Below are 26,928 nucleotides of genomic sequence, written 5' to 3'. Positions count from 1 at the left end.
GTTTAAAGATAATTAAAAACAACTTTTGTTTAATTAACTACTTGTCTTGGTGAATGTCTATTGCTGCTGGGTTTTGGGGTCCTTTGGGCTCGTAACACTACAAAAGTCCAACTGTTTCTACAGAGTCCTTGACTTCAAATGACAGGACATTGATGGGATCAAGTACATAATAGAACTAGAATTCAGATCACAATCGAAAAGTTGCAGATGCTTGGCCTGACGACTGGTCTTCCAAAACTGTCTCTGTGATCTACACAACAGAGGCAGACTGATGAAACAATTTAAAGGTGCAACTACAAAATCTTTTAATGTTAATCCGTGCCTCAGGGATTCCAATGATACCATATCAGCCGCTTCACTGAACTGAATTTGCGGGTGTGAGATCTGATGCCGAGGCAACAACAGACTGATTCACTGCAAAGTGTGTTCGGTGACATGGGAAGACTTTTTTTTTGTTTGACTGGGATTGTGCTCCTTTTCTCCCTGTTTATGCACTCTAAATGAGATTTCTCCATCGATTCCAGCTTTCTACATGGAAAAGGCATATCCAATCAATTCATTACGAGTGAATGGCAGGAGAAAGATGTAAAGATGACAGCTTCAACCCATCAATTGTTCATTTAGGAATGTATCAAAAATTGTTTCTTTATATTTAAGCAATCAAGTTACTGCGAGAATAATGGAAATTTAAAAAACTCAAAAGCAACAATTATATGATCCTACGTCAGAAGTGTAAAATGTTCAAATAAGATGAGCTGAATGGCTTTCTTTCCCCATTTTCAGTCTGTAGCTCTGCATTGTCGAATGTGGTCCCAAGTGGGCATGTGTTACCTGAGTAGCACTCTTCTTATCCTTGTACAGCTCTCGGCTTCCTCTTCTCTTCAAAGAGCTCTATAAAATACAAAAGGCAAAAGGATTTTGTGAAATAAGATAAGAGATTACAGCTTGGAAAAATAAAAAGACAAAATCAACACCCACTTATGCAAAACTTTACTGCAAACAGCTTTAACACCTCAATTGAAGCAGAAATATCAAATGAAAATGTCAAGTGACTACAGCTATTTTTAAACTTGTACCATAAATGTGTGTTACGAAGGACAATAGGGCAAACCCTTTCACCATTTTGTAGCCTTTAAAAAAACAAATGGAAATAGCTTTCATCCTGTAGTGCTTTGAGACTGAAATTATCCCAGTTAATAACCTCTAGGACACGTCTGTCAAGTTTCATTGCCAGGTTACTCGTGCAGATTGATTCATTTGTTTGAGCTCATCTCGATGCTGGTGTTCTCCTGTTATCTTCAGGTAACTTATCGATTGAAGATGACGTTGCTCACGTGACTTTTACCATTCCTTTTCAAAACTGCAATTAATAATAGCCTCTTGTGTCTTTGACACTTCGGGCATCCTCGCGATTTGCTAAATGTATCTCTTTTCTAACCAGGTTATTGGAAAGTGAATTTTGGTGTATTGTACGAAACAAGCAAGTTGGTCAGAGGAACCACCCGTGGATAAACATAATGAAAATGGTGTAATACTGACAGGTAGATTATTCTATTAATGAGGTCAGCGAGTATGGAGTGGCCTGGAAATTGTATTAAAGGAAATCAGTCATTGTGGCTGATCACACTAATCTGATTAGGCAACTGTTTAAATTAGACTGGACAGGCAATCCACTGAATACAGTATGTATTGTTCCTCAATCTCCTATGACCAACGTAACTAATTTTTTGGGGGATTGCACATTTATTTCAAGTTTTAAAAAATATTTTATTTTTTTCATATAAACTCAAATGATACAATCTCTTTAATGCTATTATGACATACAGAGTCCACTTTTATCCCATCCCACCCCCTCCCCCCTTTCCCCAATACAACTAAGAAGAAAGTCATAATGATATGAAAAACCCAAATATCGGTGGGGTCAACGACCCTTACAGAATCATAGGAAAAAGCCTTGAAAAAAACAACCAGGGTGACTGGGTAGCCAAAGGTAAGGAATAATAAGAAAAAATCTACTAGAGTATGTTGTCTGTCCCACTTCATTGATCCCAATCGTTTCCCTGTTGGGACAGATTGCTTCATTAACCTTTTTCCAAAGGGGGATTGTCATATCCACATACCAGCATATGTCATATAACCATATAACCACTTACAGCACAGAACAGGCCAGTTCGGCCCTACTAGTCCATGCCGTAACAAATCCCCACCCTCCTAGTCCCACTGACCAGCACCCGGTCCATACCCCTCCAGTCCTCTCCTATCCATGTAACTATCCAGTCTTTCCTTAAATGTAACCAATGATCCTGCCTCGACCACGTCTGTCGGAAGCTCATTCCACATCCCCAACGCCCTTTGCATAAAGAAATTTCCCCTCATGTTCCCCTTATAATTTTCCCCCTTCAATCTTAAACCATGTCCTCTAGTTTGAATCTCCCCCTTTCTTAATTGAAAAAGCCTATCCACATTTACTCTGTCTGTCCCTTTTAAAATCTTAAACACCTCTATCAAGTCCCCTCTCAATCTTCTACGCTCCAGAGAAAAAAGCCCCAGTCTGCACAACCTTTCCCTGTAACTCAAACCTTGAAATCCTGCCAACACTCTCTCTATTTTGTTCATATCTTTCCTATAATTTGATGACCAAAACTGTACACAGTACTCCAAATTTGGCCTCACCAATGCCTTTACAATTTCATCATAACCTCCCTACTCTTGAATTCAATACTCCGATTTATGAAGGCCAACATTCCAAATGCCTTCTTTACCACACCATCTACCTGAGTATCAGCCTTGAGGGTACTATTTACCATCACTCCTAAATCCCTTTGTTGCTCTGCACATCTCAATAGCCGACCATTTAATGCATATGACCTATTTAGATTTGCCTTTCCAAAATGTAACACCTCACACTTATCTGTATTAAATTCCATCAGCCATTTCTCAGCCCACACCTCCAGCCTTCCTAAATCACCTTTTAATCTACGGTAATCTTTATCACTGTCCACAACACCACCAATCTTTGTATCATCGGCAAACTTGCTTATCCAATTCTCCACCCCTACTTCCAGATCATTAATATATATAAGGTTATCACACTCTAATGGATGTGCCATATTTCCTCCTTAAATCATGATTTTCTCCAGGACAATACAACTCTGCATTTCCATATTCCATCATGTAATATTTAGTTGGGAGTTGGACTTCCACGTGACTGCTATACACACCCAGGCTACCGCCAAGACGACCTTCACAAACTGAATTTGGTACTTGGACAGTTTAAAACTCATGTCCATAATGTTTCGCAGAAGGTACAATTCCGGATCCTGTGGAAAATCCGCCTTTGTAATTTTTTTCAGAATGACCCCCAGGTCCTCCCAGAAGGATCTCACTTTTGTACACAGCCAGGTTGAATGGATAAAGGTGCCAATCTCCACACCACACCTAAACCACAATTCCGAGATTTCTGGTTTGGGTTTATGTAATTTTTGTGGGGTGAAGTACAGCTGATGCAGGAAGTTGGATTGCACCAACTTGTACCTGGCATTAATAACTGGGGTCATGCTGTCCTGACACAGATCTGACCAGCGCCACTCGTGCATTTATTTTAACTCTTCACTTAAACAAAAAAAAAGTTCTAATATTTTTAAAGGGGTTTAATTTCAAAATTTTCCCGAACAATGTTACACTGCCCCCCCCCCCCAACCTTCCCCCCCAACCTTCTGCAGGAGAAATTTGCAGCAGACACTTCAAAGCACTGAATAAAGATATCCAATTTTGCCTCAACAAAATCCTCCACATCCTCTGACAGAATCGGTGAACCAATTTTGTTCATTGACCTCTCCCAGGGTAACAGCGAGGCTCTGACCATGTTAAACCAGCTGTGATGGCCAGGCCACAATATCCACATGTCTGACACCAGATTTCCAAATTAACCACCACTCCAACAGCCAGCTACTTCCAGGGGATCCAAGTAAACATTTGAAGCAAAAACTAACATACCCTACATCTCGTGGGAATCTTGGCCCAAGGTTAATCAAAGTACAGGTACACAATCCTTTATCTGGAACCCTTGGGGGTCAGTGTGTTCCGAATTTCAGATTTTTACGGATTTCAGAACAAAAGCCAACTGCTCCAGATTTAAGCCCACCCAAATTGTGCTACCGTATCCACCCCCTTCCAGTCCCTCTCTCCCTCCCCGCCCTCCTGAGTTGCGCTGCTGTCTCTCCCCCCCCCACTCCACCCAACCTAATCGCGCTGCTCTCTCTCTCTCTCTCTCTCTCTCTCTCTCTCTCCCTCTGCTGTACCAGCACCAAGAAAAAAATGCCGGTCTTTGGAGCTTTCCGGATTTTAGATGCCCAGATAAAGGATTGTGTACCTGTATCCAGAGAGGCACGAAGCAATTCAAGTCTCTTCAAATACCAGTTACATGGAGGCCAAATACAAGCAGCTGAAAGAGGGTGCAAGAATCCAGTGAGCTCCCTCTCCCCACCTATTCCATCAGGCTTCACCTGTTCTTTCTGTGCCAGGGGCAGAGGATACTACATTGGACTCATTCTTCACCTGTACTTGAAATGTTTATTGTCACATGAACCAAGTTACAGTGGAAAAACTCTGTTTTGTGTCCTATCCAAGCAAGTCAAGCCATAACAGTAGGTAGTGCAAGAACAAAAACAAAAATGCAGGGAATAGTGTCATAAAGCACAACAGTTCAGAGCACAGTAAAACCCTTGTTATCTGGAATTCAAACAACTGGCACCCTCAAGCAACTGGCAAACATATTGCGGAAAATAAATAGGTAAAAAATAATGACTCGCCATTAGTTCACTAATTTAAGCAACAGGCAGTCTCAAGCAACCGTAAAATTCAGTTATCTGGCATCCACCAATCCCCATAGGTCCTGCATACTGGGGATATTACTATATATTATTACAGAGAAAAAAATATGGTTAAACAATGCAAGATGTCATCTTTTATTAATGGGGTGGGGTGGCTCGCTCAACAGGGCAGTAATAGCACGAAAGAAACTTCTTGGATCTGGAAGTGTGTGTTTACAAACTTGACGATCTTCTGACTGACTGGAGGGCGGAGAAGAGGGTGAATGGAGTGGTATGTGTCTATAAACATGTTCACTTGGAACCCATGGAATGGAAGTGGAAGCAAGGCACCTTGAACTCTGAGGGGCAGTCTTTGAAGATCATTTAATTGTAGCTTGCTTTATAACTCAGCCTATACATGGGCTTAATTAAAGTTGCTGAATGTGCATTGTGAGGAACATTCATTTGACAGTAAACACTAACAGGAACAACAACTTCCACCTTCAGATTTTTTATATCTCAAAACATATTTGTTTGAAAATAGCAGGGAGGTAGAGTGTTTTCTTCACCCTGCTTAAAATCACAGGATATTGGTGCAAAAAGAGGGTGAGAGAATCTCTCATTCTCTTCTAATGTAGTAAAGACAAAGCGTCAAAAGTTAACCCGTACAGGAACCTTCCTGCAGGTCAGCACAGTTACATCCTGACCTACACAGCTGAGTTGCTACTAGGGATTTGCACCTTTATACTGTTTTGCTCACGGGCCAGCCTGAGGTCTAAAGGTGAAAGATTGAGACGAGAAGGGGAAGCTGATGTTGGTTTGGCCAAAGATCAGGGCTTTTGCGGGGAGTTCGCAAAAGCACAGAGACTGGAAGTCATGTTACTTGAAGATTGGGGAGTTATTGTGTTATCACTGGCATTATCCTTCATATAGGAGTGGAATTAGACTATTCGGTCCATCAAGTCTATTCTGTCATTCCATTATGGCTGATTTACTACCTCTTCAACTTCATTCTTCTGCTTTCTGCTTGAGACTCTTGATTGCCTTCCTAATCAAGAACCTATCTACCTCTGTCTTAAATATACCAAATGTCACAGCTGTCTATGTCAACAAATTCCACAGATTCACTACTTCTGGTCTAAATGCACTCTTTCCTAATAAAGTTACATTACATAAGATACCAGAGTAGTTATTTAGCAGTTTTATTCCAGGGTATTTATAGATCATTTGATTTAAACTGATTGATGTAGAAATCTACTCTCAATAATTTCAATCCGGAATCCTACACCACTATGAAAGTTCAGATCTTTGGCTCAGGCAAGGGATTTATACATATGTGATGTAACCCACATCTTTCGGACATCATACTGGAAAGGAATACAATTTTAAGGTCATGTGGCAAAGAATATATAAAGAGATCTCCAAGCGGCACGATTAATGGAACCGGTACTGCTGGTATGGATCTGGATGAGCGGGGAGTGGCGACAGCGCTCTTCCACGGGGTCCCACTGCCCAGTCATGCTAAAGGCCACGTACAGGCTTGAAATGTCCTGTAAAGGGACCAGCTATGAATATTTTTAACATTAGTTCACAAGATGGCAACAGCCATGCTTAAAAGCAGATCACAAGGTTTGCGAGCTCCAGGGGATCAGCAAGGCACTAGAGCAGGAGAACAAAACCCCACTAAGAGGGAGAAGCCTGGAAGAGGACCTTACAGGGAAGCTCCCTGTGGTGCCAGCGAGGGGCTTGGATGTCAAAGAACTTATACCAGGCAGTGGGCTTTGGAGTAAAGCTCGTGAGAACCTGGTATCGATATCTTGATTCTGAAGGGAGCTGATGGTGAGGAGGTGTTAGTAGCTTCCTGATAGTATTGGACATTTACAAATGGAGCTCAGGTTCACAGGAGGCCATGTAGCTGCAGAAGTTGCAGGAGTGCAGAAGAAATATTCATGGACAATCTATCTCTAAAGGAACTCTCTTTTGCCTATCTTCTTCTTATTGGTGGAGGCAATGTTACCACTTTGTGTGCCTTTATGTCAAGCTGAAGTTGATGTATTTTGCATATTTAAGTACATCTTCTCCGTGGATTGTCACCTTGCCGTGGTGGAGAAGCTTGTGTGTTCCTGAGATCCGGAGAGTGATGCCGTCTGGAATTATGCTCCTGGTAGGGCCACCCATGGCGGTAAGGGGTCGAGGGTGAGGTCCCTGACAAATCCACTCAACGGTGGAATAGGCGGATGAGGTTACTTCGAACGCAAGAAATCCATCAGCTCCAATTGTCGAGATTTCCACACCATTGGAGTTAGTTGGTTGATTTGTGAAGCATCGTATGCTTTGTGGAATACAACATTAAGAACACGTTAAACAAATACATGCACAGGCGTCTTTGCTCTGTGGGCCACTTTCCAACATTTGACTTATAAGCCACTTGAGAACCATAAATAGATCAATAGAATGAAGACCATCATCCTCAACTTCAGGGGATACCCACAAGGATTTGATTATATTACAATAAAGGAATCTTAATGTCCTTCCCCTATTTGATCTTCCTCTTTTGAATTACCCTTCCATGCTTTAAACTTGTCTGAAAAAGTGTGAACAACCTGCTCCATGCCAAAGACCATTGGTTGACCCCTAAGAGATTATGCTGAAGTACTCTATGTTGACACTAGTTTTCCCTTCTGTTGCTAAGCAGTGTTGCTTACACTTAGACAGCCTGGTGTAGATCATGCACTTGACATGTGACCAATGCCTAAGATTCCTTTACACTTTCACTGTTCGGCATACAGAACTAAGCTCAAGTGCATTTAAACTAAATATATACTCACGTTAATAAAACAGAATTTTACGACCACAACTCCAGCTCTAGATTCACTTCACGTTTCTCCCAGAATAGTTAAACTTTAATAATCTGGCATCCTCGGGACTTTGATATGGTGCTGGAAATACATAGTTTTAGAACCGCTGGATTACAGTGAAAAAAATTCACTTATCCGGCACCTATGGGGATAAGAGAATTTTCCGGTTGCTCGAGATTGCATTGAGTGGATAGACAAACTACCCACAGGAGGCGCCCGCTATTAACTTTTGTATTTTTTACCAATTTAATCCCCTTGATATTTTTGCCAGTTGCTTCAAATCCAGATAATTGGGATTTTACTGTATTCCTATTGATACCCCATCGGGCATTTATTTTAAAAAATATTTTTATGGAGTTCAATATAACAATCCCAAATACATGTTGCATTAATATAACAGAAAGAACTGGTAAAAATGCACTAATTAACAATTTCCAATCTTTGTGAATAATTATTGATTAATAGTTAAAATTAAAAATGAAAATCACTTGAATTACATGATAAGCATTCTGTTCATAACTTGGTATAATATCAAATAATGTTATAGTCTAGGACAATCATATACAAACCCTAATTAATCATCTTGTTTAAAAAAAGAAAAAAAGTAAAAAAAACTAAACTAATACTAATCTAATCCCTCCATCTATTCAAGGTTAGTTATAAAAACAAACAAAGAGATAAAACAGCGAAAATGGATCAGATCGCTACCTCCAGATGCTACACGGAGCATCGCCGCCTAAAACTGTCGACTATGATAATAATCTATGAATGGACCCCATATATTTTCAAGCTGGAACATTTTATCTTTGATATTGTATCAATTTTTTTTCCAAGCTTAAATATGCCATTACATCAGGTAGCCACTGCCCATGAGTCGGTGGAAGTTCACCTTTCCACTTCATTAAAACCCCTCATCTGGCTATTAGCGTACTAAGAGCTATAATCTTCTCTTGAGAGGCTGACAAAACTATAGTCGGATCGCAAATGAAGCCAAACAAGACAATTAAAGGGCATGCATCTATGTTAGTCCTAAAAATCGTTGATAAAGATTGAAAAATATTCTCCCAGATTCTTCCTAATTTGGGACATTCCCGAAGCATGTGGATTAGTGAGGCCTCTCAAATTTTACCCCTTTCACACAATGGATTAACATCTGTATAGAAAGGAAATAATTTGAGTTTGGAGATCTGTATTCTGTGTACCACTTTAAATTGTAATAAACAATGCTTTGCACAAAATGATGAATCATAAAGTAAGAGTGGAAGGCCAGTCCTCATCTGAGAATGTTATATTACAATCCTGTTCCCAGTCATTTTTGATTTTAACCATTGAGGTTAGTCTTAAATCCAGTAAATTATTGTAAATACATGATATTAACCCTCTGTGAACAAACTGCAAATCAAAAAATTTATCAAGAATAGTTGAGTCTGAAATTTGAGGAAAATCTTGTAGCGAAGATTGGACAAAAATTCAAACTTGCAAGCATTTTTTAAAATGTCTATTGGAAAGCTTAAATGTAGCTGACAATTGTTCAAAAGAAGCAAATAAATAAATCTTTGTAATTTTTAATGGCTGATCTATCCCATTCCTTAAAGCCTGCCTCTGTAACAGAAGGAGGATTTATCTTCTTTAAGATGTTACTCTTTGCAATGAACTTGGTCAGTTTAAAAGGGTGTGGGGGAACGGAAGGCACAAAGAACATGGGAAACAGGGCCTCAGTGACTAAAGGGAACATGGGAAACAGGGCTTCTCGGACAGAGCCAGATGCAAAGCCATAAGGATTCCAGAAAACAGGACACCAGATTATTGGTTTTTACTGTATTTCAAACCCTCACAATGAATAAATACTAAGGTAGAAATTCAGCTGCAGATTAGTTGTACTGACTGGAAGTTTATTTTCACTTCTGAAATGTAATTCCAATATAGAATTCAGGACTGCTACTAAATAGTGTGTTTGAAGCTCTACTATCGCAGATGAATTTCCAGGCATTGCAGCCTAATTTATGGCTGTGATCTCAGTGACCATAACATAATGAACACTGAGACAGCTTGGATCTTGCAAAGCCTAACTAAATCCCAAATTAAATGTTCAGCTTTGTGTAAAATTGGATAATGACCACGTTTAACAATTCTTATGAATCCCATACATGTATTAGAAAATGCCATTTTCAAGGTTACAAATAAACCAGGTCCAGCATGTCATGCATCAATTCACCCTCAAAGGTGAAAACAATAATTTTACCAGCAAGTTGTCAAGGCCACAATGCTGATAATTACTGATGCTGAGCTGTGTGGATGCACAATTGCTTACAAATGTGGGTGAGAGTGCACAGCACAGGCTCGGCAAATCATGTGCTCTTGATGCACTCTTCTCTGGTTTTATTTTGTCTCGTGCTGGCATCTACTGTAGGAGGTGAAGGTAATCTCCAGGCGCACTAAGCAACCCTGTACTTAATCTCCCCTTGTTCCAAAGCAGACCTTGATCTGCAATAATGCCCACAGACAGTTCCAGCCCCCAGATGGATTGCAGGCTGTTGATAAATCCATACAAAACAGGATTTTGTTGTTAAGATAACTGAAAATCAGTGAATTCCTCACCATTGACCTTATACTCTAAGAACTGGTTTTACAAAATAATGGCTTTTTGAATGAAAGGTAATTTCTTTCATGCCATTAATTTTATAAAAATGTTATATTTATTCAGGACATGCCTAGCAGGTATAATTAGTAATGTTGCATAAAGGAAACCAGCTTTTTAAAGCAATCCTATTGTTATCTGTAAACATTCTCATTGGTGTATAAATCCCAGAAGTATTATTTCTGAGATCTCCTTGGTGCATTTTTCAAATTCTCATCAAAGACTCTGACATATTCAAGAGTCGAGTGAAAGCGGGGAGTCTGTCTTCATGAGAGAGCCGCAAACTATTTGACTGCGCTAAGGAACCCCAAAGAGTTACAAAGGGAACTTTAATTTGGCATCTTGAAAATGTGAATTCGACAGAGATTTGCCAAAAAACTTTTAATAATACACATACCACGCAGTAAAGGGATATTTTATACGTGTTTACATCATAAGGAGAGGCATGCTAAAAATAGATGATATAGAGAGCACTCTCTCTAGTCAGGAGTTATTTTATAGGTTGTCCATCGGAGTGAAAGATATATCACAGAGAGAAGTATTTTAAAGTGAGAATAGTGCAAGAGAGTTGGATTCAGAAATATACATTTTTTTTAATGCTTTTTAAACATGGTTACACTGGAGTCATTTGTGATGAAGCGAGGAGTCTGAATTACTGAAATTTCAGACTCAGTTAGTTAAACCATGAAAAAGAAATGAAACATTGGAAGTTGGAGCTGCAGACTCGTACATATGTCACATTCCCTATATTGCTGAAGCACGATGGTTAATGCTACTGTGTGTATTAAACCCTTGACATTGCCACTCAGCATGTGATGCTCAGCTGGGGTATACTGCAAAGCAGCCCATCCTGAGGCAAGTAAAATCTTTTATCCATCTCTTCTTTTTTTAAATTTTTTTATTTTTCACACCATAAACCACATTAACCATGATACTTACTTTTTCCTTTTCAAATATATACAGTGCCATTTTCTCCCCCCCACTCCCTCCTCCCATCCCACCCTCCCTACCTCCCCCCTCCCATCCATTTAAAGTACAAAATCTAGGATACATTAAACCAGTCAAACAATGCTGTCATTCAATAAAAATAAACAAGAAACTCCACTGAGTCAATTCTTTTCATTTCCTTCTCCTTTTGTTAATTTAGGTAGTGAATGTCCTCGGTAGGTTTTCGCTATTGTGTTTCATGTAAGGCTCCCATATTTGTTCAAATATTTCAATATTATTTCTTAAACTATATGTTATTTTTTCTAATGGAATACATTTATTCATTTCTATATACAATTGTTGTATTTTCAAATTATCTTCCGATTTCCAGGTTGACATAATACATTTTTTTGCTACGGCTAGAGCTATCTTAACAAATCTTTTTTGTGGACCATCCAAATCAAGTCCAAATTCTTTGTTTTTTATGTTACTTAGGAGGAAGATCTCTGGATTCTTTGGTATATTGTTTTCTGTGATTTTATTTAATATTTGGTTAAGATCTTCCCAAAATTTTTCTACTTTCTCACATGTCCGGATTGCATGAATTGTTGTTCCCATTTCTTTTTTACATCGAAAACATCTATCAGATACTGTTGGGTTTTTATCCATCTCTTCTGATGATAACTGGGTCTCCTCAAACAAAAGTGACGTGTTGGTAATCAAAAGGCCCACTTTACTTGAGTTAACAACCACTGCATGGAGACCAGCAGCTAAAAATACAGGAAGCAAAGCAACAAAGAAGTTTGTGATGCATATATTGTATAAAGACACTGAGAGAGATGGAGTCCGGTCCACTCCTAAAGATCAATTCTAAATGCCTCAAATGAAATAATGCAGCAATTCCTTCTAATACACTATCCCCAGAACTGAACATCCTTGCATCAGTAAACAGTAGAGATATTTTTAATTTAATTTAGTTTTAATTTTGAGATACAGCACAGACTCCACCAGCCAGAAATACCAATTAACCTACAAACCGTGGATGTTTTTTAAAGGGTGGGATGAAACTGGAGGAAACCTGTGCAGACATGGGGAGAAAAGTGAAAACTCAATACAGACAGCATCGAATTCAAACCAGTGGTTCTCAACCTTTTTCTTTCCACTTACATATCACTTTAAGTATTCCCTATGCCCTGTGATTATTCAGGGATTACTTATGCGGGTATGCGGCTGGAAAGAAAAAGTATGAAAACCACTTTTTTAATTGTACCTAAATGACTCGTTAGTTCATGGTTTCATAACTCCAAAGGAAATGGGCCAATGACAATTTTTCTCAAGCAACATATTTCGGTAACAATTGGGTCTCGAGCAGCGATTCTCAACCTTCCCTTCCCACTCACATCCCACCTGAAGCAATCCCTTACTAATCACAGAGCAACAGTGGTATAGGGATTACTTAAAATGGAAAGAAAAGGGTTGAGAACCACTGCCCTACACGAACCCATGCCTCATTCTGTACAAATGTGTAAGCTGTAACATGTACTCTATCAAATAACTAGAGCTGGAAGAAAAAAAATTACCTATTGTAAAAGAAGTTGGAAGAATTTGCTTTGTGCCTGCCCAAATATTTGATATGGGTTCGTAAACTTCCAACTTTCTCCAGGCTGAAAGGGCACCATTTAATGCCCTCAAATCAAATAACCATATCAAGGACTAGTTAGGAGCACAGTGTCCCAAGTAGTTCTGAAATGACCAGTCACCTTGCTGACAATACAAAGTGAGAACCAAGTGCAGACAAAAATTAAAATAATTACAGATGCTGGAAATCTGAAGTTAAAATTGCTGGAAACTGTAAGTCAGGCAGCAATGGTGTAAATGTTTCAAGCCCAGGACTTTCCATCAAAATGGGAAAAAGAAAAAAAATATTAGAGGTACCATAAAACACGGAGGAGTGGGACTTGCTCATTCAAGGGATGAGATTTTGCAGGTTTCGCCTTCAGTTAATTGTCCTTGAGAAGTTGCTGGTGAGACACTTCTTGTTGCTGCAGTCTTCAAGGTGTGATATACCCACATTGCTGGAGGAGTAGGGGTTTGCAGGATTTTGACCCAATGACGGTGAAGGAACGGCAATATACTTCCAGGTCAGGGTGTTGTGTGGTCTGGAAGGCAAGTTCCAGGAGCTGGTATTACCATACTTTTGCTGCCCTTGTCCTTCCAGCTGATAGTTGTCAGTTTCAAAAGTGCTGTCTAAAGAGTTTTGGTGAGCCCCTAAGTGGTACAAACTCCTGATACTGTACATCAGTGGTGGATTGAGTAGATGATTAGAGATGGGGTGCCTATGAAATGAGCCGCTATGTCTCGTACACTGTTATTGAACCTGCACTCATCCAGGCAGCGGAGAGTACTCCATCACACTCCTGACTTGAGCCTTGGGTATAGTGGACAGGCTTTGGGGAGTTAGCAAGTGAGTTGTTCGCTGCAGGATTCCTAGCCTCTGACCTTTCCTTACAACCATGTTGTATATATGGCTAATCCAGTTCAGTTTCTAGTTAGTGATAACAGCCTCCACCCTCAACTAGGATATTGATAATGGGTGGTTCAGTGAGGGGGTGGTAGCAGGACTTTCTCCTGTTGGACGTTCTCAATGCCCACCACTTGGTTGGCTGGTAGGTAACTTACATGTAGTCCCAGGCCTGAATATTGTCCAGATCCTGCTGCATTTGAATGTGGACTCCTTTGTTATCGGGGGGTGGGGGGGCATTTAATTAAAGTCTGAGGTTGAGAAGCTGCCAATAAGGGAGATAGTTATCCATATAGAAAATGTTCCATCAGGCAGATGCAGCTAGGATTCAGGAAGCACAAGTCATGTTTAACTACTTTACTGGAATTATTTGAGGATAAACCAAGCATAGTGGATGGAATAAAGCAGTGGATGTGGAATACTTAGGTTTCCAGAAGGCGCTCAATCAGGTGTGGAATTGAAGTGGCTGACCACTGACAAATCCTTGCTGTTGCAGCAGACAGAGCGAAGGTTCTCAATGAAAAGCGGTTCCCCTAATCTGTGTCCAGTCTCCTGATGCAGCGGAGGCCACACCACTAAATTTCCTCACCGCTCAATCTTTCCATGTGACCTCAACATATCTCTGCTGCACCTCCCAATTTTCTTCTCATTGTAGCATCAGCCAAGTCTCCCAGGCATTGTATTCATGAATAAACAATGGAAACAGCCCCTTTGGCCTACTGAGTCCAGTCCAACTGCGGTTAGTGCAACACTGTTACAGCGCCAATGTCCTGGGTTGAAATTCGGCACTGCCTGTAAGGAGTTTGTATGTTCTCCCAGTGTCAACGTAGGTTTCCTTACCCCTTTCAAAAATGTACAGGGGTTGTAGGCCAATTGGGATATTTGGTTGACATGGGCCGTGAGCCAGAAGGGTCTCTTACTGTGCATACTGTGTATGTCTAAATTTAATTTAAAATTCATATATATTTACAATATAAATACCAACGTACATTTATCCCACTTACTCGACGAATTCTCATCAGTTTGTACCAGATGCCACGACTCATCTGCAGCATGGTGGTAAATATACAGTGGCAAATAAACCTAGTAATTTGCATTTCTTTGAAATTTTGGAGGATCCAGAACAGCTGGAGGAGGCCCCATATTGTCCTAGGGAGAATGTGCAAGTTCAACGCAGTTCAAGATTGAATCTGGGTCTCTGGTGCTATAAGGCAAACGGTCTACTAGCTGCTCCACAATGCTGACCACTTCATTTAATTTGATTTCATGGTGACACCGTAGTTGCAAGAATTGCTGGAATTAGAGTGTGATAAGTTCCTGGGATGAATTGTTGGTGGTGGTGACTGGTACAATAGGAAAATTCAAAGTATTCTTAGATAGGCACATGGATGTAAGAAAATAGACACTTAGGGGTGTGAGGTAGGGAAGAATTAGATTGTTGTGGAGTAGGTTTACATAGGTCAGCACAACATCATGGGCTGAAGGGCCTGCACTGTGCTATAATGTTCTATCCTGTAAATCCTAGCAGTTGTGTGCCCATCTGAGTGCTTGGCATCGTGGATCAAAGGCATGTTGACAGGAACCACCAATGATACAGAAGAAATAGAAGCAGGAGTCGGTCATCTGGCCCATTGAGCCTGCTCTGCCGTTCAGTAAGATCATAGCTGATCTGATCTGACCTATTTGCCTTTACCCTGTAACCCTTCAGTTTTCTACCGCAGAAGTCTATCTAACAGTGTTTTAAATATATTAAATGAGACAAGCTCTACTGCTTCCTCAGGCAAACAATTTCACAGATTCACTGCTCTCTGGGATAATCAGTTCCTCTCTCCCCTCAATCTATTACCCTGAGGCTAAATCCCCTAGTTTTCATCTCACTGACCACTGGAAACTACTTTCCTGCTTCTATCTTGTCTATTCTTTTCATCGTTTTATGATACCTTCACCATAAGACTATAAGACACAGGAGCAGAATTAGTCCATTCAGCCCACCGAGTCTGCTCCAACATTTAAATCAGAGCTTATGTCTTTCCCTTTCAATGGCATGCTCTTGCTTTCTCCACACAACCTTTGGCACCCTCACTAATCCAGAACCCATCAACCTCTGCTTTACATGTACCCAGTGATTTGGCCTTCACAGCCATCTGTGGGATCGTGTTCCACAGATTCGCCACCTCTGGCATAAAAAAATTCTCCTCAAGAACTGTGGATGCTAGAATCTATATGGGCCATTCATTACATCTGGGGCTCCCAGTGTAGGCTCCTAAACATCGAGGAAACTGGCTGCAAATTAGGGATCACTTTGTCAAGCACCTGTGCTCTGTCGACTGCAACAGCCAAGATCTCCAGAGGACTAGCCATTTTAATTTCACTTCCCATACTGACATATCTATCCATTACCAGGTCATAAGCGAACTAGAAAAGTGAAATAAGGTATAAATGATACTGCAACCTTATTACAGAACGTGTGACCTGGGTTCAAATCTAGCACCGTCAGTAAGGAGTTACCCTTATCTACGTGGGTTTCCTCCAGGTTATCAGTTTTCCTTCCACTCTCCAAAAATATACGGGAGTGGTAGGTTAATTGGTGTATTGGCAAGGCAAAAGCTTGTAAGCCAGAAGGGCCTGTCACCATGCTGAACGTCTTCTCCAAATGCTCATAGATCCTATCCTTAAGAGTCCTCTTCAATAGTTTGCACACCACTGACGTAATCACAGGATTCTCTCTATTACCTTTTTTTTAAAACAAGGGGACTACATTTGTCACTCCCCAATCCTCTGTCACCTCCCCTTTAAAAAGACAACTTATATTTCTTGTAGGCAGTCTCCCACCAAATAATGTCAGCATCGAAACCTCCTGCCTTGTCTTCCATCTCCCTTTGCTTTCCCTGATTCCTCTGGCCCACTCTTCCTTTTTTCTTTCCCTTTCCCTGCCCTCTTTGATCTGTCCATCACCCACATATTCTTATTCTAGCCCCCCCACCTTCTTCCCCTTCATTAAATGATCTGTTGATCCCTCCTATCAAAGTTCGTCTTCCTTAGCCCTTTGTCTCTTCCTCCTGTCCTCTCTTAGCTTCTGAGTCTCCCCCCCCCCCCCCGCATTACCTCCCCCCTTCTTCTACTCACCATCCCTCTCCCACCTGCATTCACCTATCACCTTCCTGCTGGTGCTCGTCTCTCTCTCCTCCCATCCTTTTACTTTGGCTTCTGTCCTCTTTCTTGCATTTCCTGATGAAGGGTTTCACTGCCTTCCATGGATGTTGCTTGACTTGCTGAGGTCCTCCAGTCCTTTATGTTGCACCAAGTCTCTGCAGTCTTTCTTACTTGAGGTACTCTATTACTACAAGGTTGTTAAACTATTCAATTTTATTTAATATAAATTGAGTGTCCGAGCAATGGTTTGAGTCACAAAGTACCCATTTTTGCAGCTATATCAAGTTGACGAAAAAAAGCTGTCTCTGTTATTTTGGTTGCTCCAGCATTCATGGCTAATACTGACTGTGTGCCCTCTCACCTTTAACCCTAACCAACTTCCCCTGTGTCCTCTGGGAAAATCTTCATTATATTATGGAAGCACAAGGAACCTCATTGTTAGTTGAGCCCTGACATTTCTGTGAACAGTCCTCAGATTTCCTCTCGCCCATATTGCCAAACATTTGAAATCTGGATTGATTCACTGATTGAGATAGCAAGAAGCTTCAGTCGATACCTCAGTTGATTACCTGCCTATTCACCCATCAACCTGTGCCTGCTGACATCCTTCTGGAGCCACTGGATTTGACTAAGACAGTACAGTAATTTAAGACAATGGCATGTCAGGGATTTTCAAGGGGGAACCTTCAGATCCAAATCCCTCTCTCACTGGCAGGAAATCCCTGAAACAAGGCCACAAAGTACCAGGCACCAGACTGCGAGGACATTTAACACAATGCAAGAAAGTAAGGAGGCTTCCCAATGCTCGCCTGCATATCACCTCTGGTGTTTTCACCCTCAACTTTCACACCTCTCATGCACATTTTTCCTCCTTTAGATCTTCAGAACTCTTTTGATCTGTCAGAATTTTAAGAGTACATATGATAGAATCGAGACAGAAAACGTTTTCATTTTCAAATGGTGTCACTACTAAGAACCAAAGAAGAGAGATTTCAGAGATCAGCAAAAGAAATACAGTGCCCTCCATAATGTCTCCTCTACATCAGAGAAACTGGACGCAGACTGGGAGATTGCCTTGTTGAGCACCGCCGCAATAGCATGGATCTCCCAGTGATTCTCCACCCCATTCCCTTGCTGACCTGTCTGTCCATGGTCGCATGCACTGCCAGACTGAGACCACTTGAAAGTTGGAGGAACAACACCTCATCTTCCGACTGGACACACTCCAACCAGGTGGCATTAATAGCAACTTCTCTGCCTTTCGTTAGAACCAACCCCCCCCACCCCATCCCCTGCTTCCCTGTCGTCTCTCCATTCCCTGTCTCCTTTCACATGACAAATTCTACCTTATCACATCCAATTAACACCCTTTGTTGCTCTGGATTCCTCACCCATTGCTTTAATGCTTATCCTCCTTCTGCCTTTTTTTTCATTTTTTCTTGAAGAAGGGCTCAGGCCCGAAACATCAGCAATAAATCTTTGTCTCCTGTAGACGCTGAAAAGACCGGCCGAGTTCCTCCAGCATTTCGGTGTTTTTTTCTATAACGATTGTGACAGACACTTTTTTCCTTTATTTGCCTCTGTGCAAATAATTTGTAATTAAATGAATCACGTGTGTTAAAGTGCACATTCCAAAGTTTATTCAAGGTAATTTATATATATTTTGGTTAGACTGTGTAGAAATTACTGCACTTTTTATGCATAGTTCCCCATTTGAGAACACCATAATATTTGAGACATTTGGCTTCACAGATGTTTGTGAGTACGGGAAGATTTAATTGCTTCATTGGTGCAGGTATAAGAGAGCTGGGCTTGCTTCGATGCTTTTGATCACATTTAGAGTCTACAGTTTCTATTTTTCAACCAGAGTTGTGCCAAAGAAGCCATTATGAGGCTGAAAAACAGTAACAAAACAGAAAGAGATATCATCCAAACCTTAGGATTACCAAAATCAACTGTTTGAAACATCATTAAGAAAAAATAATGTACTGGTGAGCTCAGTAATCGCAAAGGGACTGGTTGGCCAAGGAAGACCTCCACTGGTGATGACATAATGAAAAAAAGTTTCCAAATGCCTGTCCAACAGATCAGAGTCACTCTCCAGGATGATGTTTCAATGACCTACACTCCGCAGAAGACTTCAGGAACAGAAATACAGAGGCTATACTGCAAGATGTAAACCACTAGTTAGCCACAAAAGAGAGATGACAAGATGACCGTTTGCCAATAAGTTACTGTATGTAAAAGTGCCTGGAGAATTCAGGGCAAAGGTAAGGATAGATGAGATCAAGATTAACCTGTATAGGAGTGATGGCAAGAGCAAAGTGTGAAGGCCTAAAGGAACTGCCCAAGATCCAAGCATACCACCTCATCTGTGAAACATGGTGGTGGGAATGTTATGGCCTGGGCATGTCTGGCTGCCACAGGTACTTGTCTTCATTGATGATGTAACTGCTGATGGCAGTAGCAAAATGAATTCTAAGGTGTATAGAAACATCTTATCTGCTCATGTTCGAGCAAATGTCTCCAAACTATTGGACACCACTTCATCCTAAAGCAAGACCATGACCCAAAACATACTGCTAAAGCATCAAAGGAGTTTTTCAAAGCTAAAAACTGGAAAATTCCTGAATGGCCAAATCAGTCTCCCGATCCAAATCCAATTGAACATGGCGTCCATATGCTGATTAAAAAAACTTATGGGGACAACCCCCTGAAACAAGCAGAAGCTGAAGATGGCTGCAGTAGAAGCTTGACAGAGTGAGCATCACCAGCCCCTTTCACTCTTGCAAGTGATCCCAGGAATCAAATGGCAATCGGCCCTTAAAGTGCAAAGTGTGAAAGCAAAATTAGCTCAACACCAGCGTCAGACGATATCATCTCATGCCAGGGATTGATGGCCTTGACCCCCCCCCCCCCAGTACAATCCCCAGTGTCGCAACCAGTCAAGTGTGAAAGGGGTAATTGTATTGTAGGATTGAAATGACCCAAGTTTTTGCGTGAGTGCGGGAAGAAAAGATTAAAATGAAGGTATAAACTTTACCATGGGAACGAGAGAGAGAGAGAAAATGAATAGCAATAGCAGACATTTTTTAAACAGATTGGTAAAATTGGTAGCGCTGTAGCGCACAATTTATAAAGACTGTAGGAAAAAAAAACAATGGCAGACCTGACTTCCCAGAATGCCATGCAGCAGAGAAACCCCTCTATGAATGCTCCATGCATGCAGCCAGGCATACAGCCCTTTCTCTGCTGCATGGAATTCTGGGAGGACAGGTCCACCATCGTTTTTCCCCCCCACAGTATTTATAAATTGTATGCAATAGTGCTACCAACTTTCCCATGCTGTATAAATTGTGCACGATTGCGTAACAACTTTCCCACCCAGTTTAAAAATTGTCTGCTATTGCTATTTATTGCTCACACTTTTCCACGGTCGTTTATGTGGGTCGGCACAACAACAACAGAGACTGAAGGGCTCATACTGTGCTGTACATGAAAGCTTAATTATGTTATAATTAGGCATGATTAATTTTGTTCAAATATAAGATCATAATACATTGATCAGGATTTCGGGCAGGTCCACCATCACTCGACGTGTCATGATGTCACCAGTAGAAGGTAGAATAGTCCTAACCCTAGAGATGGCTCCTTGCAAGTGTGAAAGTGCTCAATGTCCCAGTTAGGAGTGTTCAAATGTGAAAAACCAAACCCCCATTCCTATCCCAGGACACTGAACAGCCAATTTAGTAAGATGAAAGTGCGAAAGGGGCTTGTGAATCGCAGACTTCAAGCAGTCGTCGTTGCATATCCATTGCATGCAAAGTATTAAACGCGACTACTTTAATATACATACTGTTACTATGTCCCAAATATTAGGGTTCCCTGAAATGTGGGGACTATGTATAAAAAGTTCTGTAATTTCTACATGGTCAAATAAAATGTACACAAATAGACTTGATAAAATTTGGAATGTGCACTTTTAATCACGTAAATTGTTTGATTAGAATTAAAGGAAAGAAAAATCTTTGTTCCAAACATGGAAGGCACCGTAACTGCGAGAAGAGCAAAAACATTTTTTTTAAAAACATGGAATATGTCTAGAATCTGAGATAGTCCACTGCACAACAGAATTAAATTTCATTTTCACAAGAACATCAAAAAGCTTCAGCTGAAATGAAAACAGAATGCGCTGAAAAGATTCAGCACGTAAGGCAGTATCTGTTGAAACAGTTAATGTGGCATTTCAGGACCCTTTGTCAGAATTATGACCTGAAAGGTCTTTTCTGCAGATGTTGTCTGATCTGCTAATCATTTCTGTTTTTATTATTTGGCAAATGAGACTGCAGTAAACGTGCTACAAGTCATTGATAATGGACCGTCAACACAAATTATAACATTGGTCTGACTAACATTTTGTGACCCAACAGTCCCTTCAAAACTACAGCTTCATTGTGGTGGAAGTTGCTGGGAGCACATGGGAGAACTAAACAGTTCAATCAAGTCTTTGATGGAGAGAACACCATCATTATTTGTTAAACTGTGCAATAAATCGTGTCTATCAACTGTCACCAAATATTTACTGAAATAAATATCCATTTGTGCCTTCGATGAGGCAGAATGAAATGTTTCGCAACTGACTAAGCTGTGCACGGCAAATGAGATTCTGGAAAAGCTGAGGATACAAGGAATGCATCTCGTCTACAGAAATGCTGATCAAGCAGGTTGTGATGCCACTCTAAAGTGACTGGTTTGAATTAGAATCAGATTTTATTGTCAAGAACAAGTCATGAAATATGGTGTTTTGTGAGAACATTGTAGTGCAAACATTCATATAAACCTCCTTACAACAATAATGTTTTTAAAATAGTGCACAAAAAGTTTATTGATTATTCAGGAATTTAATGGCAGTGGGGAAGAAGCTGTTCTTGTGCCATTAAGTGTTCATTTTTCGGCTCCTGTACCTTTTGCCCAATGCTAGCAGAGTGAAGAGGATATGGCCTGGGTGGTGGACATCTTTGAGGATCGAGGTTGCTTTTTTAAGAAGGAGGGTGGTTGAGGAGAATGATCTGTTGTGGGGGATGGGCCTTCTCAAAGATATGGTCATGGAGATGATTAGGCGCAGACATGAAGACTTTGGTAAGAATGGATGGGTAGCGGGTGGTCACAAACAATTATCTGGAGGAAAATCAATGCCCAACACTGACCCAATTCAACTAATGGTGAAGGCGACCTCGGTGGCCAAGTTCACTTCACTCCCTTTTACTCCTGGAGAATTTAAGAAGTCTGAATTAGGGATGTCAAATGAGCATCATACACCACTTGATGCAACTGCTCACGTCCAGAATCAGTTACAGAGAGGAACCCGAACAAATCTATAAACCGAGTAATGGTTCAAAAATAAATAAACTTTTTAATTAAAAAAACATCAGACAAATAGGAACAAGTGCAGCTCTACAGATTACCACCCATCCTCACCTATATTAACTAATTTCAGTTCAAATATACTGTTGTTTATTTTGTGATCAATTGACCTGAGTTACATTATGCAATTCATAGGTAAACAATAACTATTTTAGGTGATCCAAAAGCATTGGTGCCAGATGGGCTAAGCGAGATATTTAAATCAAAGACATATCTCTCAGAACATTCTTATTTGCCTTGGCATCCTGCCATCATCCTACTGAGATTACTGCAAGAATTATGCCGCCATTAGGAGCCGCTCAAATGTCAGTGTGAGGTCGTCCTCCATTGGACACGGCTCATAAATGTCAGAGTGAGGTCGTCCTCCATTGGACAAGGCTCATAAATGTCAGTGTGAGGTCGTCCTCCATTGGACAAGGCTCATAAATGTCAGTGTGAGGTCGTCCTCCATTGGACAAGGCTCATAAATGTCAGTGTGAGGTCGTCCTCCATTGGACAAGGCTCATAAATGTCAGTGTGAGGTCGTCCTCCATTGGACACGGCTCATAAATGTCAGTGTGAGGTCGTCCTCCATTGAACACGGCTCATAAATGTCAGTGTGAGGTCGTCCTCCATTGCACACGGCTCATAAATGTCAGTGTGAGGTCGTCCTCCATTGGACACGGCTCATAAATGTCAGAGTGAGGTCGTCCTCCATTGCACACGGCTCATAAATGTCAGAGTGAGGTCGTCCTCCATTGGACACGGCTCATAAATGTCAGAGTGAGGTCGTCCTCCATTGCACACGGCTCATAAATGTCAGAGTGAGGTCGTCCTCCATTGGACACGGCTCACGAATGTCAGTGTGAGGTCGTCCTCCATTGGACATGGCTCATAAATGTCAGAGTGAGGTCGTCCTCCATTGGACACGGCTCATAAATGTCAGTGTGAGGTCGTCCTCCATTGGACATGGCTCATAAATGTCAGTGTGAGGTCGTCCTCCATTGGACACGGCTCATAAATGTCAGTGTGAGGTCGTCCTCCATTGGACACGGCTCATAAATGTCAGTGTGAGGTCGTCCTCCATTGGACACGGCTCATAAATGTCAGTGTGAGGTCGTCCTCCATTGCACACGGCTCATAAATGTCAGTGTGAGGTCGTCCTCCATTGGACACGGCTCATAAATGTCAGTGTGAGGTCATCCTCCATTGGACACGGCTCATAAATGTCAGTGTGAGGTCGTCCTCCATTGGACATGGCTCATAAATGTCAGAGTGAGGTCGTCCTCCATTGGACACGGCTCATAAATGTCAGTGTGAGGTTGTCCTCCATTGGACATGGCTCAGTTGCTTTCCAGGACATCTTCCCTGGATTAAAGATTCCAATCAGACTTCTATAAACACTGCAAGATTTATTGAGGCTGCACTCAAAAACAAAATGGGCGACCCACAATTTGTTTTCATGACATGATAGATTGCTAAAGGTTCAACCATGTGAATCCAGCCAAGCCAACCTGTGTGCAACTAAGGTGAAAGGAAGTACTAAATCACCAGTCTTGGGTCGCTTACATTAATCACAGCAGGAGTGTGGCTGTGCATTTGACATGCTCACTACAGTGAGAGTTCTAAAATCCAGACTGTTCAGGGACTGGTCCAGTCCGGATTTTTAGATTTTACAAATTCTCAGACAGAACTTTTAAAATTCAAATTTAAGGAGAATAAAGAGGAGATAGAGAGGTAAATTTTGAAAGTTTACTGGCAAAGCATTTTATCAAATAAAATACAAAGAACAAAAATATATTTATTTGTTCATTTCCGCGACATCTGTGCATCTGTGGCACTTATACACGCATGCACACAAAAGTTCACTAAATGTAAAAAAGTTGGGAGAGTTTTTGAGAAGTCAGGTGGTATCTGGATTTTTGGACATTTGCTTGACATCATAATTCTATGGTTTAGCACTACATATAATGCCTCCCTGGTATCTAGAACATCACTCCAAGATTTGTTTATAGTTGTCTCCATGAAATAGTTATACAGTGGAAGTACTGTACTCTTTATCACCAAAGTACATCACCTTCAACCAGGCAGATACGATATTTTCATCACTTCTACAAGGTGCATGATTAGAAACGTGAAATGAATGGTGAGCTTTACTATGGGAATCAGTCTGAGAACATGGACATGATGTATGAAGAGTCAGAAGGAAAACAATATGTTTATACCCTCCCTTATCCACCTATAACCTCCTGCCTGTGGGACTGTTCTCCTCCAAGTGATGCTTCTTTTCAATGAAATAAAGAAACTTGGGTTCTTTTACAATAACTATACTTTATTAGTTATAGACTCAAGACCATGTGGAGGCATCCATCTTGAATCCAACCGAAACTGCCACAAACTAATCTCTGACGCCCTCTAGTGGTCAGGAGGATCACTAGTACTCTCTCATTACACTTCCCTGCCCCTCCTCCACCACCCCACTATTTCATTGGGCACCTGCCCACATTTTATTCTTACCTTGATGAAGGGATCAATCCCAAAACATTGGTTGTGTCTTTATCTTTGCTCTATAAAATACACTGTTTGCCTTGCTTTCTCCAGCATTGTATTTTTACCTGTTTGCACCTTAAATGTCTTTTTGTTCCAGCAGGTTCGAAAATCCCAAACCATTTCAGACTGGGGATAAATGCAAAAGTTTGATGAAGAAGATTAACCTAACTTTTAACATGGCAGTGAGTTGAACATAACTACCAAATTGGATCTCCCCATTTTTGAGTCCAGGATATCTTGGCTTTGGCCTAGCAGCAACTCCAACAAGTTACATTCTCTGTTCCGCTAAGAACATAAGCAATAGGAGCAAGAGTCATCCATCTAGCCTGTCGAGCCCGCTACACCATTCAATAAAATCAGGGCTGATCAGACCTGCCTGCCTTTTCCCTATAACCCTTAATTTCCCTACTACTATGCAACAATCTATCAAACTCTCTTAAATGTATAATAGTCTATAATGAGACAGCCTCTATTGCCTTCTTGAGCCGAGAATTCCACTGATTCTTGGCCAGAATAAGCATGATCGGGGGTCATTTCTCTGTCCATCATGTTGGACAGTATTCCATTTGCTAACAGGAACTGAAAGTTTGGACATAATTTGAATAGAATCATCAATTCCTCAGAGCAATATTATGGAGATGTAAATTCAGTAAATGCTATCAATTCACTGCATGTTTTTCGTAGTTTTTTTTTTCAGTATAATTAACCACCCATTTAATGTACATTTTGAATGGTGGGAGGAAACCGGAGCCCTCAGGGGCAACCCATGCAGACACGGAGAGAACGTACAAACTCCTTATAGACAGCGCGGGATTAGATCCACAGTCCCAATCGCTGGCGCTGTAACGGCATTGCGCTAACTGCTACAACCACGATACCGCCTAAATTAAAACAAATTAAGTTATGCCAATCGGACATACAGGAGGAATAGGGGGACAATTGATTAGTCTCACTGATAATGCTGATTTCTTTATGTCTAACTGACCACAAAGAGAGGATATTGCAGACTGGGCATAGCCTAGCCACAGGTGAAATTTTCAAGACTTCTTCAATGCCTAGAGTTGTGCTGACCATAAATATCTTCTTCTGAACTCGTGTGGTAATTTGAGTTATGGATTCAGGATTCACCTCAGTTAGACCTCATCTCTTAGTGAAGTAACAGTAGACACATACTTATGGAACAGTATTCAAACACAAATCAGAAAATCCAAAAGATTCTACTAGATTTTGAGAGCCATTGATAAGGTGGACAGCTGAAGCCTTTTTCCTGCAGGGAAGAAGTATCAAATACCAGAGGGCATCTGTACAAAGTGAAGGGAGGAAAGTTTAGGGGTACTTTTTTTTTTAAACACAGTTGTTTGTGAGTGCATGAAATGCCATGTCAGGGGTGGCTGAAGCATTAGGGGCATTTAAAAGACTCTTAGACAGGAACATGGATGAAAGAAAAATAGAGGGTTACAAGGTAAGAAGGGCTTAGTTTTTCTTTTGGTCGGGTTATATAGGTCGGCACAACATCGAGGGCCAAATGGCCTGTTCTGTGCTGTTGTATTCTATGTTCTATGAAGTGGATGGTGTCAGATGTTGGGGATTATGAGAAAGATTGTGAGAGACACACAGTCTAAAGCCTTTGCTCCAGCTTGAGCGTGGCTTGGGCATTGCATTGTGAACGTCCTACAATTGATTCAGTCTGGGCATTGGATCCTTGTGTTTCTTGCTCTTTTAATTATTCCATTTCCAGGCCCTTACTTGTACAATGTGAATGACTGAGTGATGTCGTCCTTTCTTTCACGATTATTTCCCACCACCTCACAAAGAGGCTTCAAAAACCTTTGAAAAGAGAGTATATCACAGTGCCCTTATGGACAGATTCTGCGATAGGCAGGGAAGCGTTAATGTGAACGCTCACAATCAATCTGTGCAGCCCTGATCTGTTCATATTCATCAACACGCTGGCTGGGGACAGGCTCAGAGTGTCACATTTTAGCATGGACGCAAGATGCAGTGGAAATGAAAACATATAGATTACTTCCCAATGGTCATAGACATTGATAAAATAACAAACCTTCC

The 26,928-nt window shown here is 41.0% G+C and overlaps 1 protein-coding gene across 2 annotated transcripts in view; it reads right to left on the bottom strand.

The window, feature by feature from the left end:
• LOC138755781 (microtubule cross-linking factor 1) overlaps window positions 1–26,928 on the bottom strand; it is a 238,847-nt gene that overhangs the window by 127,238 nt on the left and 84,681 nt on the right. For both annotated transcript variants that reach the window (XM_069922383.1, XM_069922384.1), the window contains exon 4: window positions 832–891. In XM_069922383.1, coding sequence (XP_069778484.1) covers window positions 832–891 — 60 coding nt within the window. The remainder of the gene's footprint in view (window positions 1–831; window positions 892–26,928) is intronic.

The sequence above is a fragment of the Narcine bancroftii genome, chromosome 2, assembly GCF_036971445.1.
Source record: "Narcine bancroftii isolate sNarBan1 chromosome 2, sNarBan1.hap1, whole genome shotgun sequence".
NCBI classification, from domain to species: Eukaryota; Metazoa; Chordata; class Chondrichthyes; order Torpediniformes; family Narcinidae; genus Narcine; species Narcine bancroftii.
The sequence above is the reverse complement of the archived record's forward strand: the minus strand, read 5'-3'. Positions and strand labels throughout refer to the sequence as shown.